This window comes from Bactrocera latifrons, unplaced genomic scaffold (assembly GCF_001853355.1).
Source record: "Bactrocera latifrons isolate USDA-ARS-PBARC rearing strain unplaced genomic scaffold, ASM185335v1 scaffold_257, whole genome shotgun sequence".
Lineage (NCBI taxonomy): Eukaryota > Metazoa > Arthropoda > Insecta > Diptera > Tephritidae > Bactrocera > Bactrocera latifrons.
The window spans coordinates 357,081-381,942 of NW_017536152.1; the positions used below are offsets into that span (position 1 = coordinate 357,081).

The 24,862-nt window shown below is 38.7% G+C and overlaps 2 protein-coding genes across 7 annotated transcripts in view; one reads left to right on the forward strand and one right to left on the reverse strand.

Annotated features, from left to right (window-relative positions):
* Nucleotides 1-3,573: 3,573 nt before the first annotated feature.
* Nucleotides 3,574-24,862, reverse strand: part of LOC108969555 — a 46,665-nt gene continuing 25,376 nt past the window's right edge. For 2 of the 5 annotated variants that reach the window (XM_018934340.1, XM_018934341.1), the window contains exons 3-14: nt 18,771-19,345; nt 17,177-18,656; nt 13,087-13,183; nt 12,629-13,029; nt 12,054-12,568; nt 11,486-11,989; nt 10,925-11,029; nt 10,107-10,328; nt 9,897-10,046; nt 9,193-9,824; nt 8,379-9,138; nt 3,574-8,310 (exon numbers count right to left, since the gene is read on the reverse strand). In XM_018934340.1, the coding sequence (XP_018789885.1) occupies nt 8,250-8,310; nt 8,379-9,138; nt 9,193-9,824; nt 9,897-10,046; nt 10,107-10,328; nt 10,925-11,029; nt 11,486-11,989; nt 12,054-12,568; nt 12,629-13,029; nt 13,087-13,183; nt 17,177-17,800 (4,071 nt within the window). In that variant the 5' untranslated portion in view covers nt 17,801-18,656; nt 18,771-19,345 and the 3' untranslated portion in view covers nt 3,574-8,249. The remainder of the gene's footprint in view (nt 8,311-8,378; nt 9,139-9,192; nt 9,825-9,896; nt 10,047-10,106; nt 10,329-10,924; nt 11,030-11,485; nt 11,990-12,053; nt 12,569-12,628; nt 13,030-13,086; nt 13,184-17,176; nt 18,657-18,770; nt 19,346-24,862) is intronic. The other 3 variants (XM_018934342.1, XM_018934343.1, XM_018934344.1) reach the window with 3 other exon arrangements.
* On the forward strand, nt 14,455-17,135 carry LOC108969557. 2 transcript variants are annotated; one of them, XM_018934346.1, is made up of 4 exons: nt 14,455-14,615; nt 14,682-14,915; nt 15,001-16,011; nt 16,559-17,019. In XM_018934346.1, the coding sequence occupies exons 1-4, from the start codon at nt 14,555-14,557 to the stop codon at nt 17,017-17,019; spliced, it is 1,767 nt and encodes a 588-aa protein (XP_018789891.1). In that variant the 5' UTR covers nt 14,455-14,554. The 2 variants fall into 2 exon arrangements, with proteins under 2 accessions (XP_018789891.1, XP_018789890.1); XM_018934345.1 differs by having other exon boundaries at nt 14,555-14,615; nt 14,664-14,915; nt 16,559-17,135.

Sequence of the window (24,862 nt, forward strand, 5' to 3'; positions counted from 1 at the left end):
CGTTGTGAATCCTACTACAAGAACGTTTGTGAGGGGGCAGCAACATAACAATGGCCGGCATGTACACAAAACAACGCAGTTGTCCATTCTGCATGTACACAATTTTGTTGTGGCCATACTAATACCTTGCACTTCAATGAAATTTTAATATTTTTTTCAAAGTGAAATTTTTAAGCAAAAAATAAGTAAATAGGTAAATTTGTTTGTTTTAAATTATCAATTGTTGTTATAAATGATGTAACAGAGCTATTTTATGCTTTTATTTGTAAAATAACGTTATGTTTGTTAGAGCTTTGAGTAATTTTACATTTTACATATTAGTGGCATCACCACTCTACCTCATCTCTCTATCTTCCATTCTACTGTCTACTCTACTGTCGTCCTACTGTCGTTGGCAAATATAGGATAAAATTGAAGTTAGCGGGGACGACAACTGTCGGCCTGCAGTCGTGTAGTCGTCCAGCTATCAAAATAGGTCCGTCCATAAGAACGTGTGTATTTTAATATTTGACAGAAGTCGTTTGCAGTCTGTCGTGAGCATTGTATTCAACACATGACACGATGCTTACGGCTATAGTGTCAACGTTCAAATTTTCTCAAAAATGCCTTAAGATGGTTAAAAGGGGACACAAAAGGAGAAAAAGAGGAGAGCCTGTTAAAATTAGTAGACTAACATCCGCAGTAAATTTTTCATCGAAAGATGAAAAATCGTCTTGAATCTCAAAGACGAGTTATAAAACTAATAACTGCTATTGCTTTTAGCCCGAACGCTCTAAATATATTATATTTTTATGTAGTATAGGGATAAAATCTGTAATGTAGAGTGAATGCCAATTATGTTGCTGAAAAAATTACATTTATAATGATCTGATGAAGCAAATAAATTTAGTTTTAAAGTTACACTTGGTCCGAGTTCTTTGACAATTAACTCATACAATACATTATATTTATTCTTGACTTCATATTTCATAAAGTGCGGAAGACATCATCTACAATATGCATATCTCCGCATGTGGGTTACATTTCTTCTTAGCTTTTCTTTCAAAGTTAATCATTTTCATATCTACTGATCCTGACCTCGTTCCTCTTTCAGCCAAAGAAAAAAGCAAAACGAAGCAAACACACTAGTGCAATTCATTACGCCACATCCTACATGGACAATTTGCTTAATAAAGTTGCAACTCTAGCTAGCGCTACAAAGTTAGAACACACATACCGTTACTCTCAACATTCATAGGTCAATTCATCATTTTGCTTCGCCAGCCGCTTGTAACTTGCCATATCCAAACAAGACACAAATCAAGTGGAATGTGGCACATGAAGCGACAATGCGGAAATACTAAATAGGTATGAACAGCACCCGTCCTTTTTTATACAAAGTTCCGAGTTGTGTAAACGAGCATTCACTGTTGGTCATCCGTAGAGCAGCTCCAGAGTGGAGTATGAGTACATGGAATGAAAGTAGAAGTAATTTGCTAATGAAAGGTTTCACCTTCAGAAATTCAAAAGCCAAAATTTATACATAATTTCTAATATTTTTAATTTTCCTACATTCGAAGTTTAGCGAACTCGCCATCAAAGAAATGTAGCTCATGTAATACAAGGCAGCTAACTGGACCTTTTGCTGGAATTACTTAACTGCACTGAAGGGATAGAAGAAGACAAATAATTTGGCATTTTGTGTGGAAATGACAGATGTGGCTTTTGAGGCGAAATGCATTTAAATTTTGTTTTGTTTTGGTTTATGCTGGTTCATCCGCTTAACAGTTTATTGCTCTAGCCTCCTGTGCTGGAAATAAGAATTTCATCAATGCTGCTTGTGTTTCGCTGACGACCATCAAATGAGTGGAAATGAAATCACTGGCGGATTGTTTGTCAAGTACGAGCAGGGAGCAGCTCGTCATTACATGACATTAGTGGTGGCATTCATTACAGTTGCAGTTTCATTCGTTTCGTTGCAATGACATTTTTAGTCGCAATCAATAATACTATTAAATTAGAATGTACCCCTATATGCGGGTATGTTTGAGTGCTATGTTGCTCATGTTCATAAAACTATTTTATGCCCAAACAGATAAAATGCATGATTTCGCCGAAAACAAAATGACTCAACAGTGCTGTGACAGCGCCAGAAAACACACCCAAGGTGCTGCTTATATTTTTGCAATCAAAATTGTTTTTTTTTCTTGTTTCGGTTTTTCCAGCATGTGAGCTCGCCTTTTGTACTCTCGACGGAATGCATGCATGGCACAGTGCTTTTAATGGAATTTGTGCACCTGCTGATTTTGCTGACCCGCGCGTTTCACTAGGAAACGGTGGCTGGCGGAAACTACCAGCAGTTTACGGCTTCAACATTTTTTGCACAACTGTTCTATTTTGTATTTTGATTTCATTTTTATACTGCAGAATAAGGCATTTAGAGCTCTCATGTAAGCTTAGATGGACTGCGATACATTCTTGCAACGATCGGCATTTATAAGCCACAGAATTGTTTGCTGGGCCGAGTAATTGTTGATAAAAAAAAATTTACTGTTGTTATATTTACGATTCATTTCGTAAAACCGAAGCATAAAATAAATAATAAAAGTAAGGTGAAGAAGCTTTTGAAATGCTATTAAGGTTTTAATTAATGGCTTTACGTTCAATTTGCGAACTAAGAGAGTTGTAGATATAAATGTAGCTATAGTAGTTATGTACTCAAGTTCATATTACTTCAGATATACTGAGATTATAAATATTAACGATGCAATTTACCGTTTTTATTCCAACTGTATAAAGATTCGACAAGCTTTTCAAAATTTCTAGATAACTTAATTAAATACCATAAATAAAACAGCTCTACAAAATAGCGCTACTATAAAAGAAAACTAATTTTTCTGAGACAATATAATCTTATCTTTAAACCATAGCAAACATGTATAGGGACATGTATTTTAAGCTTAGTAGCAAGGACATACACCAACTGAATTTCAGGTGACAAACTTACTAAGCTTTAATGTTTCTATAGTAGTTAGTATACTTGCAGCTTGGCAGCCTTTAGGGAAGCTTTTATAGTCCCATTTACAAATCGAACAGCTTTGAAAGTTTCCTTCAAGCATAAAATTGAACTATTCAAAATTCATCTTTGACCTTCAACCAGCTAAATACAGTTGCACAATGAACCAGTTACAAAAAGCTCGGTATATAGAAGTTTTAAATAGCCCGACCGTAAGAAAGAAGCGTTGCCGACCGATTTTTATTTGAAATTCTTTATTGTACTTCAATTTATTTATTCCTTTCAATCATTATGCTTTGTCACATTATATGTATGTATGTATATATCATCAATATAATTAATATATTTGTTTACCGTAATAATTTATTTAATAATAATAATAATTTGTAATAATTTCTTCTTGCTTTTTTTGTTTTCCGTATTTTTGCTGCAGTTTTATATATTTTTATGCATTATTTTGCCTTATTTCAATCAATCAACATTTATATAAATTAAATACTAATATTTTCTAATCAATCAATTGTTATTTTTTGTTCTGCTTTGTGTTTTCTTCATAGCGCTAAGTTAATACGTTTTGCTTTGACCCATTCAAGTTGTCTCAATTATTGTTTGTGTGTGTACATGTATATGTATATGTGCGTTTTGTTCGTGTAAATATGAGCTAGTTTCATGGTGATCCAACTAATCTAAATGTATATAAATTATTATTTTTAATTACGCTACTGCTGGTTTGTTACTCAAAGCATTTACTTTGCAAGTTTTTCTAATTTTCTGTTTTTACACACAGCACATATACATATGTACATATTGTGTGGGTATGCATTTGCCTTTACCTATGAAGTTATACGTATCTATTATATTTGTCAATTTTCAACTTTAGGTTTTTGGTTTTTTTTAATATTGAGTACATTATTTGTCCGGTTTTTGCTTTCGCATTTGACTTAGGAAATAGACAAAGTTTCTCTTTTAGTGTCCTTCTGCTATTGAGTTTGATGCGTAATTCTGTTTCATAAATTTGGCTTACTAAGTAGATAGATAGTTTTTAGTTGTAGGATTTAAAAAGTATTATTTGTTTGTGTAAATATGTGGGTAAGCTAAAATAGTGTGTGTTCATGTAAGCAAAAACATTCCAATACAATTCAAAAGAGATTTTGTTGGCTTTTAGATTTAGAGTTTTGAGTCTTCTTTCAATTTCTTTTGCTTATCATTTCTGTATTCAGTTGCTGTATTCTGTTTTTGTTTTATTTTCTGTTTCTATTTGTATTTCAATTTACGTTCGTTTTAATCTCTGTTCCTGCTGCATATATTTCCTTCGCATTGTGTTGGGTGGTTAGTACTCAATTATTCGCTGCTGTCAATTTTTTCACTTTCACTTTGTTTATTTGTGTATTACTGCTTTAAATGCTACATGGGCTTTGCCACACCTTTAATAATATATATGTTTATAACCATGTTTGTAAGGCTAATTATTAATTATACGCAATAACAACAATTACTAGTACTATCATAAATATTAGTTGTATTCTTTATGCTTATCACTAACGAAAATATTTCATTTAAATATTTTTAATTTTGCTCCGAGTTCCCAAGCGCCACCAAGCACACCGTAGTGCAACTTAACCGTAGCAGTTTTCTTCGCTTGGCTCTCCTTTGCTTTCTTCACTAATAGTTCCTTATCTCTCTTTCTATCCTTCCATCTTACTTCCTAGCACTCGGGCATATATGCATTTGCACATAACTTTCTGTTTATCACGTAGCAGTATGCTAACTGTACTGGTACTCTTCAGCTGTTTCAATAATTTCGAACAACAAAAATCATATTTTTTTTAAGTGCTCTGCATCTAGTTGTATTGTTTATTCACCTACTCCTTCAATTATTTAATTTAGCTTATATTTTAGTAAAGTATATAGATCCATATTTTCCGCTCGTTTTTTGCTCCGGGCTCTACTCTCTTCGCTCTTTCTGCTTTTTTCAACAATCTCCATTTTTGTTTTGTTTTTGTAAATGTATAATTTGGCATTTTAATGGGTTGAGTTCTTAACGAGCATCTAAACCAACCACACTTCCTACATTCATCCCTATTTCTACAGCTAATTCTTCTAATTTATTCTATTTCTGCTCTTCTGCCTTTCTGCTGGATCCATGCGACCTTTTTTTCTTACTTTACCCTTGAGTTATTATTTATATATTTTATTTTTGGTTTTGTTTTTGCTTTAGGTTTCTTGCTTCGCTTCATTTGGTGAGTGGTTTTGAACGGTGGTTTCATTTATTTTCTGTATTTTTAGAAATGTTCAACATTTACTTTGTTGTGGTTAATTTTTTCTAAGTTCTTTTTCCAGTTAAAACTTGCTTATTTTATAAATAATTTTTTGTTGTGGATTTTTTTCATTTATATTTGCATTTTGCCACTTTAGGTGTGTGAGTAAGTTATCGCCTTTAAATTTAGCCAACTCTTTTCTAATTTTGATTTTTTTTATAATTAGCTTTTTATATAGTTAAGTACATTGTAATTGTAAATAAAATACATACTCGAGTGAGCTTAATGGGAGATAATTGTCTAGCCAACAACCAATTGTTACTTGTTTCCTTTAGCTCGTTTTTTGATTGAGAATCGGTAGTAGTTCTGAGAGTCTGAAGTTCAGTGTGCGTGAGAGAGTGAGGTGAGTTTCGGAGTGTGTTGTGTGGAGTGATCTACAAACTTGTGACTGACTGTATTTGTATGCGTGAAGCAGATAAACTTAAGCTAAATGAAAATGAAACTAAATAACTTAGAAAAGCTTGCAACAATTTTTGGCAGCTTGTTTGCATAATTTAACAAATTAATAATTAAAAATGTTTATACGTCTCTTTAAATTAGCTGTCCAAGAAAAAAAATATTTTTTTTTGTTGGTGTTAGAAAGTTTGCGAGTAGCTCTTGAATGGTTTTTGGTATCTACGCAGTGTTTTCGCCTTTCGTACACAAATATTTTTAAAACTTGCCTCTATCGTTAACTAGTAAAACTTATTTCTAAGAATGCTTGTAAGCATATATTTTCTGTATTTTTTTTTTAGTTAAACACACAACATTCAGTTAGTAACTCCTTCATTATAAGTGGTTAAATTTTATACTGGAAATATATATGTATGTAGGTTAAATGCTATACCAAAAATTTTTTTTTCTAATTTTCAAAAATTTTATATTTTTTTTACTTTGTTTTTGTTTTTTTATAGATTTTTTTTCGTTTTATTTTACATTATTTTGTGTAACATTCATGACATTAAGTCAGACACCTAAGTAAATGGCTGCAAGAGCCAACTAGTAAGGATTGATTAGTGAATATTGTGAATAAATGCAACACCAAATTTGCCAATATGTATATGTAGTTTTTCCCAACAATCGAACAACGATACATTTGCTTAGTTAGTGCATTTTAAGTAACGTAGTAGTATATTCATGCAATATTTTTATTATATTTATTAATAATAGTATATTCAATGACCCTAACAGCTGTTGATTTTCCAAGCGGTTGTCGTCTCGTAAAATGATCGTTTTAATTGCCTTGGCTCCGGTCTGTCATAAGAAGGCACTGGCCTCCTATGTGGCCTTCCACCGTGTTGCCGTAGTTGCCTCGCATTGTTGGTATCTCGCTTTCGTTGCATACATTTTGGGGCTCGAAAGTTGTGTGTGCACGAACGCCGAGATATTGCAGCTGGAGCTGTCCCACCCACACACATGCATGCGGAGGGTGCATATAAATGTGTAGGCGAGGTATAAGCGCATAAAGCATCATTTTACAAAAGGTGTGCGTTCTTACAAAAGTTTTCAAAAATATTTGTGTACTAGTCAGGAAATTGAGAATTACATGGATTGAAAATTTGTGGTCAGCCGACCTCATACTCTCGTTTAAATAGCAAACTTTTGGCTCAGTAATGGAAATGATAAACGTAATTCAAGACTACAGTTGTATTTGTAAAAAAAAAAAAAGAGATTTATCTTAAAAGTATTTTTTTATAGGTTATGTTACCTAACATATGCATATTATACAGTAAATAAACGTTTGGTATTTAATTTAAGGATCATAAATAAGTTCATATGTTTTAATTCGCTAAAAATAAGTCAAATTATAATTAAAAAATGAATTATTATGCTTACAACTAGAATTTGCATAGTTGTTAGTATGTAGTGTTTCGCTTATATTTTGCTTATTGTCGCACTGTTTTCCTTCACATTTACCTAAAGTGGGAGAGTGTTGGAGCAAAGCGCCAATGTGACAAATCTTAAACTCGCTTTGCATCTCTCTCTTCCTGATACTTCTTTCAAAATAATATAGTTTTTCGGTTGGAAATTTCTCTTTGTTGAAGTTAATTCATCACACTTCGGCTCCGTGCGCTGTTCGGCTGTAGCACTCAACTTTTCCACCTAAATCTCGCCCCCTCGTTTCCTTAGAACTTTATTGCATTACTTTTTCTTAAATTATTTTTATCATCTCTGCCTGTTAAATGTCTATACGAACTAGTTGTGGTGACATTCAGTAGCTATCTACCACCGCACATCACTTTTGAAGTCCGCGCCAAAAGCAAAGAAAAATCCAATATATGATCTCATTCTACCAAGCACCGATTGCTAAGTTTCCAAGTACTAATAATAGTTACGTAACGCAAATTCCTAATAATTTTGACATTTCCTCTTCTCTGCACTTGGTTGGCTTCGAGAATTACTTAAATAATTCTTATTTCAGCAATAGACAATTCTCTTGAAGTTTCTTAAACATTTAAGCAATCAATTCATCATATCATCATCTTCCCAGCCCTTCTTCTTCTTCTGGAATAGTCCTGAATAGTGTATAAGTGTGTATGTGTGTGTAAGTTGTAAATGTATAGGTAATTGGTGTATATGTATATATGTCTTATTAGTAATTGCTAATAGCAGATAAATTTAATTATTCTATTCTTTAGTGACGGCTTAGTGAATGTGGCCCGTGTTTGTTTGTGCTATAATTCGGCAGGCTGAGAGCAACTCTACTGCTGTGTAAATTGGAAACTAAATCATGTTAACAAATTCAGTGTTTTGCATAAACAAAGCACTTCAAAGGAGAGATCAATCCCATCAGTGCTCATTCTAGCGCAGAAGTGTGTATGTTTGCTGTCTATGAACGATTACGTGTAAGTTTCTGTGTATGTGTTTAGGGTTGCATTGCAAAACTGTCATTTCTTTTGATTTTTCTTTTTCTTCAGTATTTTGTTGACCACAGACTTGAAAAGGTTCTGCTTTATTCATAAATACCCGAGCGTGGCGTATGTCTTCACGAAAGTGCCGTCACTGGTTGTAACATTTCTGAAATATGAAATAGCGAAATAATGGTTAGTAAGCCATTATAAAGATGTCTCATCGACTACACTTACTCATCCTCCCAGGGGCACACCGCATTGCGGTCAGTCTCCGACTTCGCTCCGCTGACAACATCTGTAGCTCCACCGGCCGATGTACTCGCCTTTTGCTCCTTTTCATCCACGGATAGTATCTTTTTGCCTTCGGCACTGCGCTTCTTTCGTCGCTTTTTCACCTCTTCAGTGACTATTGGTATTACACTCTCAATGATGGTCGGCGACACTTCGTACATGTTGACAGTTGGCGTTGGTGTTGTTGGTATTTCCGCCACCTCCTGCATAGAGCACATTTCGTCGCATGGCTCATCGTCTACGGTGTCAATATCCATTTCGGCAAGTGGTGCCATGGATGGCGCCGGCGTCGGTGCTGGAGGTATATAACCGGCTTGGGTGTCAGTGTCGATGATGTCATATTCGTAGTCTTCCTTGTCATCGGTATCGAATTGTAGACCCTCTTGATACTCGTCTGTAGTCGGTGAAAGTTCATCCTGCGTCTCTTGTGCTGCTGCTATTTCTTCCTCAACGCGTAGCTGCTCTTCCTCTTCCATTGGGCCGATGGGTGGCGGTGGTGGCGGTATCGCTGAAGCGGTAACTAATAACGCGCCCGAAGATGTGGACTCATGCAGTTGCTTCGAATGCAAAATGTCCGGCATGGTGGCAGCTGGTAGCAGCTTCTGTTCCATTTCTGGCGTTTCCGGCCGCGAATTACCTCGGCTGGTTGTGGGCGTTCTTTGAGCTACAGCCTCGATAACATCACCTTCAGCCGGCGTCGGCTCTGTAAACATTACGATTGTGGCTTTTTATTGAAAGTTTTACATAATTAACTCACCTGCAACTGGATCCTCAATTGGCAAAACTTCTAAGTCCTCTTCAATCTGTATGGAGGGTGTGCTGAGCTGCGGACTTTTTCCTTCCTGAAAGTCATAGCTTTCAATTAGCTCTATTTGTACTTCTTGCACAGCTACCTCTACATCTGTCTCGGATATAACAATGCTACCATTATCGCTATTGCCGCTTCCACCACTTCTATCTGCGCCGCACAAATGATCGCTTTGAGAACTCTCACAAGATATTACCTCAACTGGATGATAGTAGGAGCAAATATTTTCGTCCGGAGGAGGGGGTGTCACTTTAGTAATGGGCGGTGGTGTCGGAGTAGGTGGTGGCAGCGCACACATTTCGGATGCTGAAGATTCACTGTTCCTCTGCGATACAGTTAGCTTATTCAGCTCCTCCTCTATCTCTGCATCCGAAGAGGATGGAGGATCCTTCGTCACAATCGTCGATGAGCTATTAATTGCCGTTACTGCGGCCATGGTCGCAATACTTTGAGTGAAGAGCGGTGGCGGAGGTGTGGAAAGCGTAGTGTCCACAACACTTTGGCTACCCACTGTTGGCGATGGGCTAGAAGAAGTTTTCGCTGAAGCAGATGTCTGACCGAATTGATATTCCGAAAGACGCCTGCAAGATGTATAAAATTATATGCTATACATATATAAATAGTGCCGAAAATATTACGAAAATGGCACTTACGACTGTGTGAAGGACATTGAAGCTCTGCGTTGTTCGGTGAAGTTTGGAACAAGGCGTTTACTTGCCTCGCCGCTGTCTACGGTGTTCTGATGTCTTATACCCAAATTGCGTTGGATGCGATCCGTTACATCAGTGTTGTCCGAAGATGTGCTAGAAAAAAATCAGATAATTAATGTTCTGGTTTGGATAACTATTTATTGAATTTTATACCTGGTGAGACGGTGTGTGGCTGACTTTGCAATATTAGCTGCGTTTGGCGCTGGGTCGCTTTCCTGCTCCCAGGGACATATGGACAATTTAATTTGAGACTTTTGGTGTGGCGTGGGTGCCTGTGTGTCAGGAGGCTCATCAGGCACATCCCATGGGCACACTGCGCTACTGGAAGACTCCACCGTGGTCTCCAAGCGAGCAGGCTTCGACTTGGTCGTCTCCCTATACAATTTTAGTAATCATTTAACGAAAAGTTACTTGAAAATGCTTGCACACAATGGCTTTATTAGGTCTTTACAAGTTTTATCATTTCCATAGCAAACAAACACACATATTTACAACAGTGCGGAAGTAGTATTCAAAAATTTAGCATAGCAACCAAATTACAACAAATTTAATAAAAAATAAATCAATTATATATTTCAAAGATGAAAAATATGGGTGATTTCATCAAGTAAGAAAATTAGTACGGATTCGACGGCTTGGGGAGACGTTATATAATAATCAATAAAGTATAATTGAACAAAAACACAACACTGAAGTGTATGAGTAATGGATCGGAGCAAGATATTCATTAAAACGAGCAACTAAAAATGAAGTTAGTAGAAAGTATGTGCGATATAGAGGTGATGAGTGGCGATGGAGGGTCCAAAGTAGACCCCCTATCAGGTATATGGTTAATACAACACGCCAAGTTTGACAACAATTGTAGTTTGGTAAATTGTAGAGCAACAGCAACATCAGTTTTGAAGCAGTGGATAGATAGTTGAGAGTTGATCAGAGATGCTGGTTGGGTTAAAGAGCAAATAACGGCTTACTGAAGCGAACGTGAGCTGCTCTCGCGATATCCGAGTGATGAATTTTGAACAGCGACATCTGTGACCTGGAGTTGTGGCATATCTCCTCTATATATGGACTCACTGCTTCGAGATCCAATTCATATTTGACATTAACATTGTAATGTGGATTGCCCAGTATTTTAAGTAATATTTTTTTTTTTGAGTGCGCATATGGCGATTGCATTTGATTTGTGTTTCGAACAAAAATTTGTGTATGAAAATATGCGAAAAAGATAATTAGATTGAGAATTTGAATTTAAATGTTTAACCAATTAAATAGTGTTTTAAGCTACTTAAAGATTTATTATGTTTATGCTTTATTAGATAATTATTTAGCGTTAAATTTTAGTTACATAATCTAGCAAAACAATTCATAAAAATTTTAATGGAAATTATAATTATAAACGTATGTACTTAAAATTGCAGAAAAAGCTACATCTATGAATATTGCATATTTGTCTCAAGAGTCATGTCAACTGAAGCTTTTGCGTGGAACTAGCAAAAGATTTCGTGAGCCTTGAGATCTCCCAGCCAACTCACCTGTATGGCATCTCACTCAAATTACTTTGTGAGTGCGAGTGTGGCACTTTTGAGGTTATGTCCTTATTTACGCCAATCACAGCCAGCTCGTGAGCGGAGCCGGTAAGGCTGCGGTCGCTGCCCCGTCGTCGCGCCAAGTTCCCTGGAGGTGGTGCTGTCATCATCGAGCCGCTCGCACCGCCGATATTCTTCGCAGTTGTGCCGTCACCAAGATTGGGTTGACTGGAGAGTGCGGCTGTCATCTTTTTCTTGGCACCTCCCACACCACCGAAGTTAAAGAAGCGTTTCTTGTGTGATGGGGGTACGCCTGCCTCCAGTAGACGCTTGTAGTGATCGGATCGTATGAAACGTGGGTAGCAGTCCTTCTTTAATAGCAGCGTGTAAATATGTTCCGAGGCGGAATCAAATGTGAAACGTGATGGATTTTTTAGACCCTTCAGCACACTCTCCATAGTTTTACCATCAATATTGATTTCGCATGGCGCGCCTGGTTTCAGAAACTCTCTATACGTAAGAAACGAGACCAAATTTTAATGTCAAATTATAAATATGGAATAGCCGATCTTACTCATAAATTTCTTTAACTTTACGCGGCACCTGAGAGTGAGCCGAGCGCCGTAATCGATTCACTGCGATCCAGAAACGGATGTTTTCGTGAGAGTACTCTTTCTCCAAAAAGCTTGTGAACTCCTGCAGGCCTGTTGGATCGGAAACCAACTCTTCTACTGAGATAGCCCAACGCTTAACTCGCTTCTCTGTGGGTGTATCCACAAAACTATTGTTCAGCTGCCAAAATGTGACATCTTCGGTCACCCAAGGATTTGAGGGCAGTACCGGCTGCAAGAAGAAGTCATACTCGGCAAACGTCTCTGAATATGCCACAAGTGATTCGCAAGCTTGTGACATCTTCATGCGTGTGCGATTCAACGACTTGCGTAGATATTCCACCTCGCGTTGCACATCATCAACCGTTTTCTTCTTATTAGGCTTGAAGCCTTGACGATCACGCGAAGGTATGGGGCATGGCTCCAGAGGTGTGAACTGGCCGGGCGGTGGACGGTGTACACGCCAATAGGCGCGCTCCTGCTTGACCAAATTTCAGTTAAACAAAGCTAATAATTTCATATAAATTTAGATTCTTACTTGTGAGTCAACGACGATCTTATCACCCTTCTTACGTTCCTTCGCCAACCGTACCTGCTCCTCGGCTTGCATAGTGATGAAATCCCACTTACCTTTCAAGCTCTTATGTAGCGATGCCAATGCTTCAGTCTCATACTCTTCCAAGGCATGACGTTGCTTATTGCGCAACGAACGCTTCGCCAGGTAAATGGCGTACTCCACATTGTCGGGAGGTTTGTGCTGCCATGGCCAGTAGTATGGCGTCTGAAAGCGATACAGCGAGGAATCATCCTTCACGGCTAGTGTTTTGGTGTCATTGACGGGAAAAAAATAGCCATGCAAACAAAGTTGGTTGGCGATGCTCAATGCCTCGGACTCCTCAATCATCAAGCGGTCCATCATCCACTCTATCAAATCATAGCCTAAAGCAAAAACCTGTCATGAATCTCACGGGCAAATGTTGAAAGTGGCAAACCTACCCATGAACGCCGATGGAATATTGCTGAGAAAGGTCTTCTGCACTCGCACTGGCACGGGTTTTTCATCATTCTGCATAGTGCGCACCAGTGCCTCCATCTATAATGTTAAAGAAAAGTGGTTATTATGGGCATATGTGTTTATGCAAACACTAATAAAAGTTGAGCTGGAAACGATAATGTGACATCTGTCTTCTCTAACAGATTACTCATTCACCAGCAATAGTTGAGACTCTGGCCCCTATGACACTTGGTTATGGGCGACTGTCATGAAATTATGCGCCTAAATCAGTCAATTTGAATGAATCCACTCGAATCCTTGAGAACTTTTCGATGGATTCAAGTGGCACACAATGATGCACGCCGCCATGCGTGGTCGTGTGTGTTTAGAAAACATTTCAGATTGCGGCAAAAATGTTGATGCATTTCTCGGTGCATAACGGTGCTTAAAATCAAATTAATTAAGTTTGAAGGACACAGCAGGCCACAGGCAGTGCCGCAGGGGCGAGAATTATGCAAGCCCTACAATGATGGCTGCGGGCTTTTGCTGCACCAATTTGGCTTTGTTTAGTTGTAATTGCTTTATTTCATTATCGGTGTAGTTGTTTTCTCTTTATGGTAAGGTTTGAAGGCTCAACTAAATTTTTTTCAATCAGCTGTCAACGTCAACGGCATCAATGTCAGCTGCGAAATCCAGTTTATATAAATTATATTTGTACCACTTGGGGTGTCGTATGAGTGCAAGGTCAACGCAGAGTGAATGAACGCTACTCAAGCGAGTTCTCGAATACGCACACGCGCTCTTTCTTGAAGTTGTTCGTGTGTATGCCAAACACAGTCTGCAAATTATGCGATAATGGGACGCAAGTTAAAGGGCGAAGAAAACTGTATGAAAATTGATGAGCTCTAATGGGTTTCTAATACTCCGAAACGTTAGCAGAAACTACCTAACGGCATGCGGACAAGAAAAAATTACTTAGAGCTACATTTGTATCCTATGTTATATGTAAACAGTCCGGTGTGTAATATGGAAGCTCCTAATCCATGTGCCGTAGGCTAAAATTAAACTTTAACTACAGAATAACAACAGAAATAGACTTCTCCCAATTTGAAATCTAAAGATGCATCGTCCTCATTCATCAGGATATACCAAGTTGGTCATTCGTATATGGAACTCAGTGATTTCTCTGATTACCCCGGCTCTATCATCGTTGTACTTAGATCCTGTCAATGTTCACGAACCGTTATCTTCCGAAAGACCGGTGTACACATGAAACGTTGTAGCCTCTGACATACTCTACTGTTTAAGCACTTGTTTTTCTACTTTTAAATTTGTGTTCCTTGCTTTAAAAAGCAAAGCTAAAAATTCCTCATCAATTTCAAATATTACATACATATATTTTTCAAGCCAATAAGGCATATTTTTAGAAACTATAATCCGTCAGCTTACAACAAACCAACGGAACTGCATATGTATATTCAACGCAAAATGCGCAACACCAGTTTATTGCTCATCTTCAGCGTGTGCTTTGGTAAGTATTTCGTGGTTGCCTTTGTAATTAACCCCAGAAGATTTACAGGTCTGACCCTGGTCGCAGTTACATTTCAGCAAACGGAGGCGCTGCGCCGCATCAAGCGCGGCTCTAGCGTCTCCCAAAACAAAACCAAGCTCTCCAGTGACCTTCTGTCGGATATACACAACACTTCAACCGACGTGCATTTTAGCGGACATTCCACGACTACCCTAGACAATCGAGAAGGCATAAAAAGCCACAATGAGCACACCTGGGCCAAGAAAGCTGTGGCCGCTGTTGAGCACGCCATCGATCAAGGTACTCACTCGCTCTGGGAATTCTTGGTGTCAACTGCTTTTTATTAAAATGCGAACACGTTTTGTATTTCCTAAATTTTATTTAGCCTTTGCTTCACTCAGCCACAAGTCCGACGCCGAAAAGACGAAGAGGACCGCTCACAATACCAGCAAGCCCAAAGATGGCAGCATCGCCAGCCACGATGTGCACATGACTGCTCTATCGCATCTGCTAGCTAAACGAGGCATCGGCTCACGCATTTTCGAAGACATGCAGCGCGAGGCTGAATTCGCTTCCGGCGAAGGCCCCGCAGAAGTACTCATCATTGACAATGGCTTCCAACCGATAATGGGCATGCAGCACGGCATCAACTCTTATGCATTGCATCAACCAAACTTACGAAACGTCGGCAGTAACCTCAAGCACTTGGCCGAGATTAGCAAGGAGTCCAAGTTAAACAATCAGCATGGTCCAAAACTAACTTCTTACACCTCCGACATAGGTGCCGACGTTCTGGCTATTAAGCACAGCAACAATAACGGGATTAGTGAGTTGAATGGAAACAAAGGAGTTGATGTGGCCAAGAACAAAAAGCGCAGTGATAACAATGATAATGACAGCAGAGGCGAGTACAAAACGGTCGACAACCACAGGCGGAACAATGACCATGTGACGCTCACAATTGGGGAGCACAATAGCATTAACAACAACAACGACCATATTAAAAGTAACAATGATGAGCTTATCGCCGGCAAAAGTCATTCCACCAATACTCTACAACAACACAGTCAACAATTGCAGCCGCAAAAACTACAAGAACAACCGTTGGAAAACAGGAATTCATTTCCTTCGTTATTGTCGCATTCGCAGAAGTCGGTCGAAAGCATAGGAGCGCCGAACAAATTGCAGGAGGAATCAGAGGGACTACAACAACGAAAGAAGCACGAAAACGACAAATCAGTGGCGGTTGGAGACACACACAATGTACAGCAAGCGACCGCATTGGCAACACCACACCAACAGCAAGGGCAATTCGATAAACATTCCAACGGGAAAATGCTGCCGATGGAAAGCTTTCTCAAGTTCGCAAATATGATGCTTTATAAAATGGGAGTCGGTGAGGAAATCAATTAAATCAATTTCCATGTTCCTTTCATGGACCATTCAGTATCACCCTGTAACACAATATTTAGCAGAACAATACCAATCCGACTCAATTTTGAGAAATCTTTTTATTTTCATTCCTCAAAAAATAATTCGGAAGATACGTAGATCAAATTAGTTTTCATAAACTTAAGTATTGACCAGTTTTAATCGGCAATATATAAGTACCTAAAAGGAATTGCAATAAACAAAGGGATAGAAGCATCAGTTAAAGTCAGGGCGCTCCTAAAGCTCTAATCCACGTATAATCAAGAGGAAACGAAAGAGATTTTATTTTTGTAATTTCCTCATGAAAATACAAAATAGAAATAGTCTGTGTTTAAAGTTATGTAACATCAACTCTTAGTTTCTGATATCCCATATATAATTATAGCTGAAACATTATCAGAAACTTCTTATGAGCAGTAGGTTTTGCTCTAAAGCCTCAGGGATGCTTAATTTATGTTCTCCTGCAACTAATATTACATTTATTAAAACCATCTCGAATCAATTCTTTCCAGATGGTATTCCAATGCATGCGCAGGGTGCACAACTCGCTGTAAGCGGCAATCCAACAACATCTGTCATAAGCATTGGCCCAATTGTGGATGGTGCTGAAGAGGCAGGTGCTATGGATTACCTGTACAACCCATTTGAACCCCAACTAAACCTTTTACGCAACCCAGGATCGTTCATCGCTCCAACTACCCTAATGGGAGGCTCTACCAATACGGCTTTAGTCTCGCGTCCCTACTTGCTGCCCCCATACAGCTTAGCGAGTTCTAACCAACCTATCAACTTTATCGAGAATGCTTTAGATCTACTGTTAAATGCCGAAGAGGAAGGAAATGATGAAATGGAATTATTTTGCCCCATACATCACCCGAAAAAGAAGTCCAGCGATGGCAATGTAGATGGAAAAGACAAGGATGGCGTTATCCAAGTATGTTCGTGTCGCTTCTTCAAAAAGAACAAAAACTAACGCTGCTCACATAAATGCACTTCTGATGTGAATATATTTTATATGAGGCTTTCGTTCAGATCCTCAACATTCAATTCGATGCAATAAATACATATATTTGTTCTTTATATTTAAAATGCCATAAACAGTTATCATTACAATAATGTTTTCCACTCACCTTATCGAAAGCCATGGGTCGCGCCAACTTCTCGATGGTTTGTTGCTGCCCACCAACCGAAGTGCTGCTGCTGCTGCTGCTGGCCGAGATACCGCCAAACAGGGACGAGGTTGCCGACGAGTTATGCGCACCGTACGCCTGTGGCTGATGGTGGGGCTGATGATGCATCTGATGCGTAGGATGGGGTGGATGATGATGAGGCGGGTGTTGATGATGTGGCGTGTGCTGCACACCCACCGCGCTTCCACTGAACGCGGTGGCCGCCTGCGTAGTACCCGATATCGCTATGGCTGCAAACGCCAGTGCGGGGCTGGTACTTGTAGCCGTCGCCGTGCTACTGTTGCCTGCAGCGATTACACTAACAACGTTACTCGCGGACGCAAGCACAAGTGCATTGGTGGTGCGGATCGATGTGGTAGATGAGGCAGCGGCATTCTCTGTAGAGGCATCTGCAGTCAGCGTTGTGGCAATAGTTGAGGACACGGCCTGGTCCTTGGAGTAAAGATTCAGTGCTAGGGTCGGCTTGACTTGCGGTACCAACGGTACCAGTTGTTGCTCCTGCTGCTGGGGACGCAGCACTAGTTGTCTGTCGCGGTCCGGCGGTAACCCGCCAGGAGGCTCCATGGCCACTGCACAAATGAACAATTGTGCCCTGATTGACACAATTCGCACCTAAACGTCAGCTGCGTTGGGGAATTTATTTTGTTCAATTTTATGCGTAAACGCCAGGTTTGCGGCGTCCCTATGGCTGTAGCAACACTATGACCGAACTAGTCGACAAAGTGCGAGCAACGTTCGTGGTATTTAATGATTTAAGTTCAGTGGTTTGCGCTCAAGTAGAGTCAAATTGATACAGTCGGATTGATTTAAGTCAAGACGAGACGCGGTAAGGTTGCGAATCAATTTGAGACAGAAATTAAATTGAATTCGCGCAAGATAAAAGAATAGTTCGGTTAGTTATACTTTTTTATATTTATGGTTTTATGTATATTTATTTGTTTTTTATTCTTTATACTTTTGTGGAATTTTCTTCACTTTTCTTTTGATTTCGGCGTTTAATCCATCGGATTCTCTTTAGCCGTATTCCATCATATTTTTGTTTATAAAAATATTTGCTGCAATTAACAAAGCACAAGAGTTAATAATCAGTCACAAAGTTGAAATAAAAAATAACAGTTAATAACTGTTTCTATCCAGAACCATGAAGGAGTAATTAATTTGCAATCAATAGATCTTTGCTTGCCATCATTTTGCTTAATTTGATTGGTCCCTTTTTGAATGATGCCCTCATTTCATTTTATGCAAAAACTGTAATATTTATAGAGATTAGATAAACCTTTCTCAAATTCCAAAAAGCAAAACAAAAAGCATCTCCTTATTTACTAAATTTATAAGCAATGAACTACCAAAATAAGAGGTTATGTCATTGGCACCACCTTCATCATTCCATCTTACTCAAGGCGAACAATTGCACAACAAACTAACAAATTTGGTAATCAGAACATGAAAAGGAACGAAAAAAATAGAATCATCAATTCTTCCCCTTGAATGAGTTCGCCCTCTCCCACATCTACAATAGCGGCTATGTACTTACAATGTTTCATTATCTTAGGTTTTTATTCCGTTTGTTCTCCTAAAACAGCATTTGTCGTTGTACCCGTTTTCTGTTATTGTTTTTCCTTAGTTTCTATTTCACCTGCTTCTACTTTGGGCGACTTGATGCCGTCGCTGTTGGCAGCAGGGAGGTTATGTTATATTCGCCTGCTTCTGCGAAACAAGCTAGTGTTGAATCTGATGGCACATTCGCGGCTGTAACGTCGTGACCCCACAGCGTCGCTTGTGACTCCACCTACGGTGCTATAGAGACGAACTGCGGCGTAGCCTTTGGCGGCGTCAAATGTGCCTACTTTTCGGGTATAAAAAATGGGCCAATGGCGGATTCTGGAAATGTTTGGTCTTTCTCGTATTCTATTTGGAGTTGTTGGTGATTTTTCTGAAGCTGCAGCCGTAAAAGCCACTGTTGCTGCTGACGTTGGCGCTTCTGCTTCGGCAGCTGCTGCCGCTTTATCTGCAGCCTCAATAATGAGTGCGAGTGTTGTTTTGGTACTGAAGAGCGCCCACTTAAGGCCGCAATCCATTGCGTCATCACAATGACATCAATTGCCAAACCTACAACGAATTGGACAGAAATACATATTATTAGTAGTTGTAGGTTATGTAATTTTACACGCAATATATGTAGACTAGAGCAGAAGTCCTTTAAATTGAAACAAATTCGTAATAAGTTGAAGCTAATTGGAAAGGATAGATCAAGTAACAAAATGAAAATAAAAACTATTTACTGGTGATCTGGGGTCGGGAGTGGTTGAATTTGCTGCAAAACTACGGAGTCTATTTAAAAATGTAAAATGATAAAGTTTTAGGCAAAACAAAAATCGAAAACTTTTTTATTTTTTTTGATACATTTTGAATGGTCCGATGTTCAGGACTTAACATCAAAACTTTTAATGAAGTTCGTATAAAAGAACAACGAATTTTAGACACCCTCTATTTTTACAAAAAGGTACACAAATAAGCAAAGAAAAAAAGAGTTCCAGTGCAGACGAACACCAGCAGGCTCGTACGGAAAGTATTAGGACTGAGTGATTTAAAACTATTTATCTAACCAATCTTTACAATTGACCCGATTGATCCCTCGTTTGAGTCTCTTGAGGACCTGCATGTAAAACTAGGCGTTGACGGTTTGTCAAGGAGAAACAAATTCATCAGTCTTCATCAGTGACCTCTTCTCGGCCCTCCAGAAAGGCCTGGTGCCACTGAAATACTCCACTTCTTGCTAAAATAACATCTGGGTAATCCTGCTTGATCACATCAAACGTCTCTGTCGCAAATTTACCGAGTTTCACACAGGATTTAACCCGTACCTCTGCTCTAACGAACACTGCATTTTCAGCTTGCACCACTCACAGAAACACGTCGGCCGAAAATGTTTGGCCTGACTCTCCGGGTGCTCGGAGACAACTGACCAGCAGCTCATTCGTTGCAGTCGCGGTGGCAGAAAATCAGTCCTATTACTTTCCGAACAAACCCTGTATATACTGTAAGAATTAGCATGGAGACAGTAGCGATGTCGACGGTCATCTCACACATGTTCACCAGAAAATCAGACTTTCCGGATCACTCGCGTTTAATTCCCCGATTCTTTCGTATTCATAGCTCCACACAGTGCACAATGAATAATGATGACAGCAAAAAGTCACATCATTTCTAACACATGACACATAAAGCAGAGCACACAAAAATATGCACACATACGAACTGGTCAAGTATTGTTTGTCGCTTACTGCTGCCTACTGAAATCTTCGCACATTTTCCCCCCTGGAGAAATGGTAAAGGGCATATTAGTGGCTGCTCTTCATTTCCAAAGCAAAAATTAAACACATTCACCTGCTTACAACACACAATTCTGGTCAACGCTTTTTGCCCACTTTTGTAGGCCTTTCATTTGGCTCATTCATGCTTAAGTTGCCCCCACGCGACTGTCGGCTGAGTGGCTCGACATTCGACTGGCTCAATAACCATGTGTTATAGGTGTTGTTGCCTTTTCCTTTGGTACTCAACGGAAGTCTAATTAATTCTGCAGGAAGCACAGTTAATATGGTAATTTCCGGTTATTTGTACCTGCACACTTGTATCTACACCAAGGGGCTAAGGAAATGGGTGCTGTGTGTAAGTGTTCGCACATATGGAAGTGTGAACGTTAAGTAACCAGAGTGGTCATGGACAGTCACATATAGCAATGCAACTCATTATGTTAATCCGGATATTGGCAATTTTTAGTATTAACGAAGCACCCTTTTTCGCCAGAATAAAAATTTTGATTTATTGCGATCTTCACAAAATTGTATTAAAAATGTGCCTACTCCTAAAAGTAGGCTTTAATTTATTAGCCGGACTATCAGTTTTCTGGGAAAGTGTCATCATTTTTTATACCAAACTATTTTGACGTAACCTTTTCAGGAAGTAAGCGCTTTCCAAATATATGTATTATATAAATTCGTAAAAAGTAGCAAGTAATAGTTTTGCAACTATCACTTCAAGCTACATTTGCCTTCTAATCAAGCAAATGCACCCAAAACAATACCAAGTGTAGGAAAAGCTCTGTACTCTTGGGTCAACAGCAATAACATCAGCAGCAGCAGCAGCAGCCACAAAAAACAAGGCAACATAGCTGTAAACAACTATCGATTGTTGTACAAAGTTTTCACAACATAACGGCGCTGTTCGCGAGCCAATAAATTGAGACACCTTTAAGGGCCTAGGTGCTCGAGGGGTAATAGAGTGGCAACAACTTCGGTCAGCGCGGAACATTTACTTATTAGCATTAAGGATAAGGTCCCTGATAAGTTTAACTGAAGTGACAATCTCTGCTGTTTTCACTCATTCATGTTCCCCATGCGACCTTTCTAACTTTCTCTCTCTCTGCCCTATCTTTTTGAAACAAAAGTTTCACTTATAATTTGCTCGCCAGCGTGTGAATTGCGAGATTATTCGGGTTCAAGTTCTTTAAGATGAAATGACAAGCATGTCAGGAGAGCGTCCACATGTATGTGGGATGTGTGCGTGCGGTTACACTTACAAGCATACTGACGCACATAAAAGAGAAGTTAAGCTTTAACGCGCGCTCGGAATCTGCCATTTCATGCAACAAAGGGCACTATTTGTTACATGTCAAAAAAGCTGCGCTACACGAGACGATGAAGCAGAAGGAAAGTGCTATTAGTTTAGTTTTGGAAATAAGAAAACTACTTTTGAGTTAAAGTGAACATACACGACACACAAGTGCGTGCGATCGGTATGTGTGCGCATGCGGTTTACTCGTGTATGGGCTTGTGCGCACATGTGTGTCGTGAATGGCGTTGTGTGTGCACAAAATCACATTTCTCTCGTGTCGCCGAACAGTGAAGATCGCGGACGAACAATGATGGGGGGAGCCTGCTTTAGAGGCTTCAAAAAATCGATTTTTTTGAAGTTTTTTTTGGGAGGGAAAGGAATAACTGATTCAAGTGAAATTTCTAGGATTTATAGTTATATATTTGAACATTTTTCACAAATTTTTTGGATACGAAATCTTTGATATTCTGCCTTTGGAAAGCGATTGCCCGATGCATCTCGCATGTGCAATTTTGGACGGCGGGCAGGATGCAGGTCGCAATTTCTATTTTCTATCGAGCTTGAAGCTTCTAAAGCAGGATACCCCATTAATAAAGATTTCGTATCAGAATTTATTGATCTTATAAAAAATTAAGTAGCAACTTGGCAAACGAAAAGTGATATTTATAAAAATAAATTGAGAAAAATAAAAGTTGGAATAACTTATTAACGAAAGAACAAAGAAATAGATAAAAGTGTTACATTAGAAATCAATTCCAAAAAATGTTCCGCTTGCCTGTGGCACATGTTCACTGTGTGAAGGACGAACGCAAAATGGATTTGTGTGTCGAATAGGGTCGAAACGAGTTCACACAGATCGAACGCACATGTGTGTCGTGTATGGCCCCTATTACCGAGATTTAAGGAATTTGAATAGCTTTCGAAGAGTTTAGGAAACTCTACTTTGTGCTCAAAAGAATCTAATCTTTGCTTTGAAAAAAAAGTAAGAGAAACGTTGGTTTATATTTCAGAAAAAAATAATAATCAATATATCATATTAACTTGTTGGTAGGGTAATCCGGGATTTTTTTTCGTAGAAATTTTTATTCTACAATAGAACTTTTTTCACATATCATGAGGTATATCGTGGAGTATATGAACAAATTTTTTCGGAATCTTTTGAAGACATCTGTCGGAAAAATGGCTGGGTGAATGAGATGCGTTTTTTCACTGGCGGACACGAGTTTTCATATTTGGATCATCTTAAACACAAAAACCTTATTTATTCTTAAAAAGTACATGAATGGTTATCGTCTCTACTAGAATCATGAAAAATTTTTGATAAATAAAAAGTAATTAACATTTTTTTTTTTAATTTTCCCCATGTACTTTTACATAAATTTTGTCATAGCATTGTCAATAAAATATAAAAAATTATGAATATAGTAGAGACAATAGCCAGGCATTTTGTGAACATTTAAAAGAAAATAAACAAATCGTTGAGTAGTTGGCCCGGAATTATGTCCGCCAATTTAAAAAAGGAGTTTTTGAGAAAAACGCGATTAAAGTGTGAGGTGTGCACTCCGAGTGCTCCGAACGTCGAACGGTATTATTATTTTTTCGCCATTTTTGAAACTTTCCAATGGTGAAGTGGATTACTAAATTAATTCTAAGGGCATAAGAGAGCAGAAAATGCAAAACAAAAAAATTTTAAAATATTACCCTACTGATCCCTTAAATAAAATGGTATTCTCCAAATGTCCAACGTAACCAAGATTAAAGTGCCACCACTTTATAGAATTTAGCGTTATTTTCTTGAATTACAAAATCCTAATGGCGTGAAAGTTTGTGTCGCTCTTCCCCATCCTTTGTCAGCACTTTCCTTTTTTGTGCGCTGTCACACTAAGTTTTCGTGATAAGTTTTATGGCATGCTGAAATTTTAGCACTTCATACCAACAAACGAAGCTTGCCCCTCCAATTTGAGATACATAGAGACAAGTTTAAGTTAGTCCAGCACGTTTTGGATGCAGTGAAAGAAGGCGAATGCGCGGCAATTAACAAGATGATGGTTCGCTTAAAGGGTGGAGAAATAGAAACTTCTGTCCTTCGAAATTTGTCGTTTTGCTTTTCTGCTTCTGGTCATAATAGAAGTGAAGAATGTGACGAATTTCATGGCGCTCTAGTTTAAAACATTAAAGCACGTGAGCAAAAATTCAGAATTCGAACTTATGAACACGACACACGTATAGCAGGCCGGGTGAAAAACATGGCATTTCCAGATTTATGCCACACGCTTCTGGCGACTATCATTGTGTCCTGTTGATTGTCATTTCAAATGCAACTTTCCCTGGAAGCTGAATAACTGAATGAGTTTGAACTGAAATGGCAAATAATGACAGATCCGACTTTAAGACACAAATGATGCGGCGGCATACCAAGCCTCTCCAAAGAATTTAGGAATTCCACTGGACAATTCCCGACATCGTCTTCATTGTCAAGATGATCGGAATTTACCCATTTCCGTAGCTATCGCATCGTCCATCCTTTAATTCCAGCGATTATCACTTTCCATCATTGTAGTTACTGGCATGCTGCTCAAAAAGTTGAACACACCGTACCATTCACAGTATGCAATGACTCAAGTGAAGTTGAACCGCGTACAATAACCAATAGCAACCGAAGGTAGAAGCAGTCATCGTTTTTCGGGAGGGTTGTGTAAATTCAACCTAATGCATTAATTGAGAATACACCTGAATGTCCATCTCCTGGTTGGCCTTGTTTTCTGTGCAAACATTTTTTCGACAATGCATTCTATGTATAATATCAAGGCATTTCCGAATAGAGCAATTTTCTCGCAAACAGATCAGTAATGCAAGCCGAGAAAATACTCCTCAATCTCAATTTTCTTGTTGGCGGTGTTTCCGTTGGCTGTACTGTATTCTCTGGGTTGAAATACACACTTTAGCCTTCTCCGAATGAACTGGGAGATGCAAAACAGTTGGAAAAGGTTTATGAATTGCAAAAGTGAATAC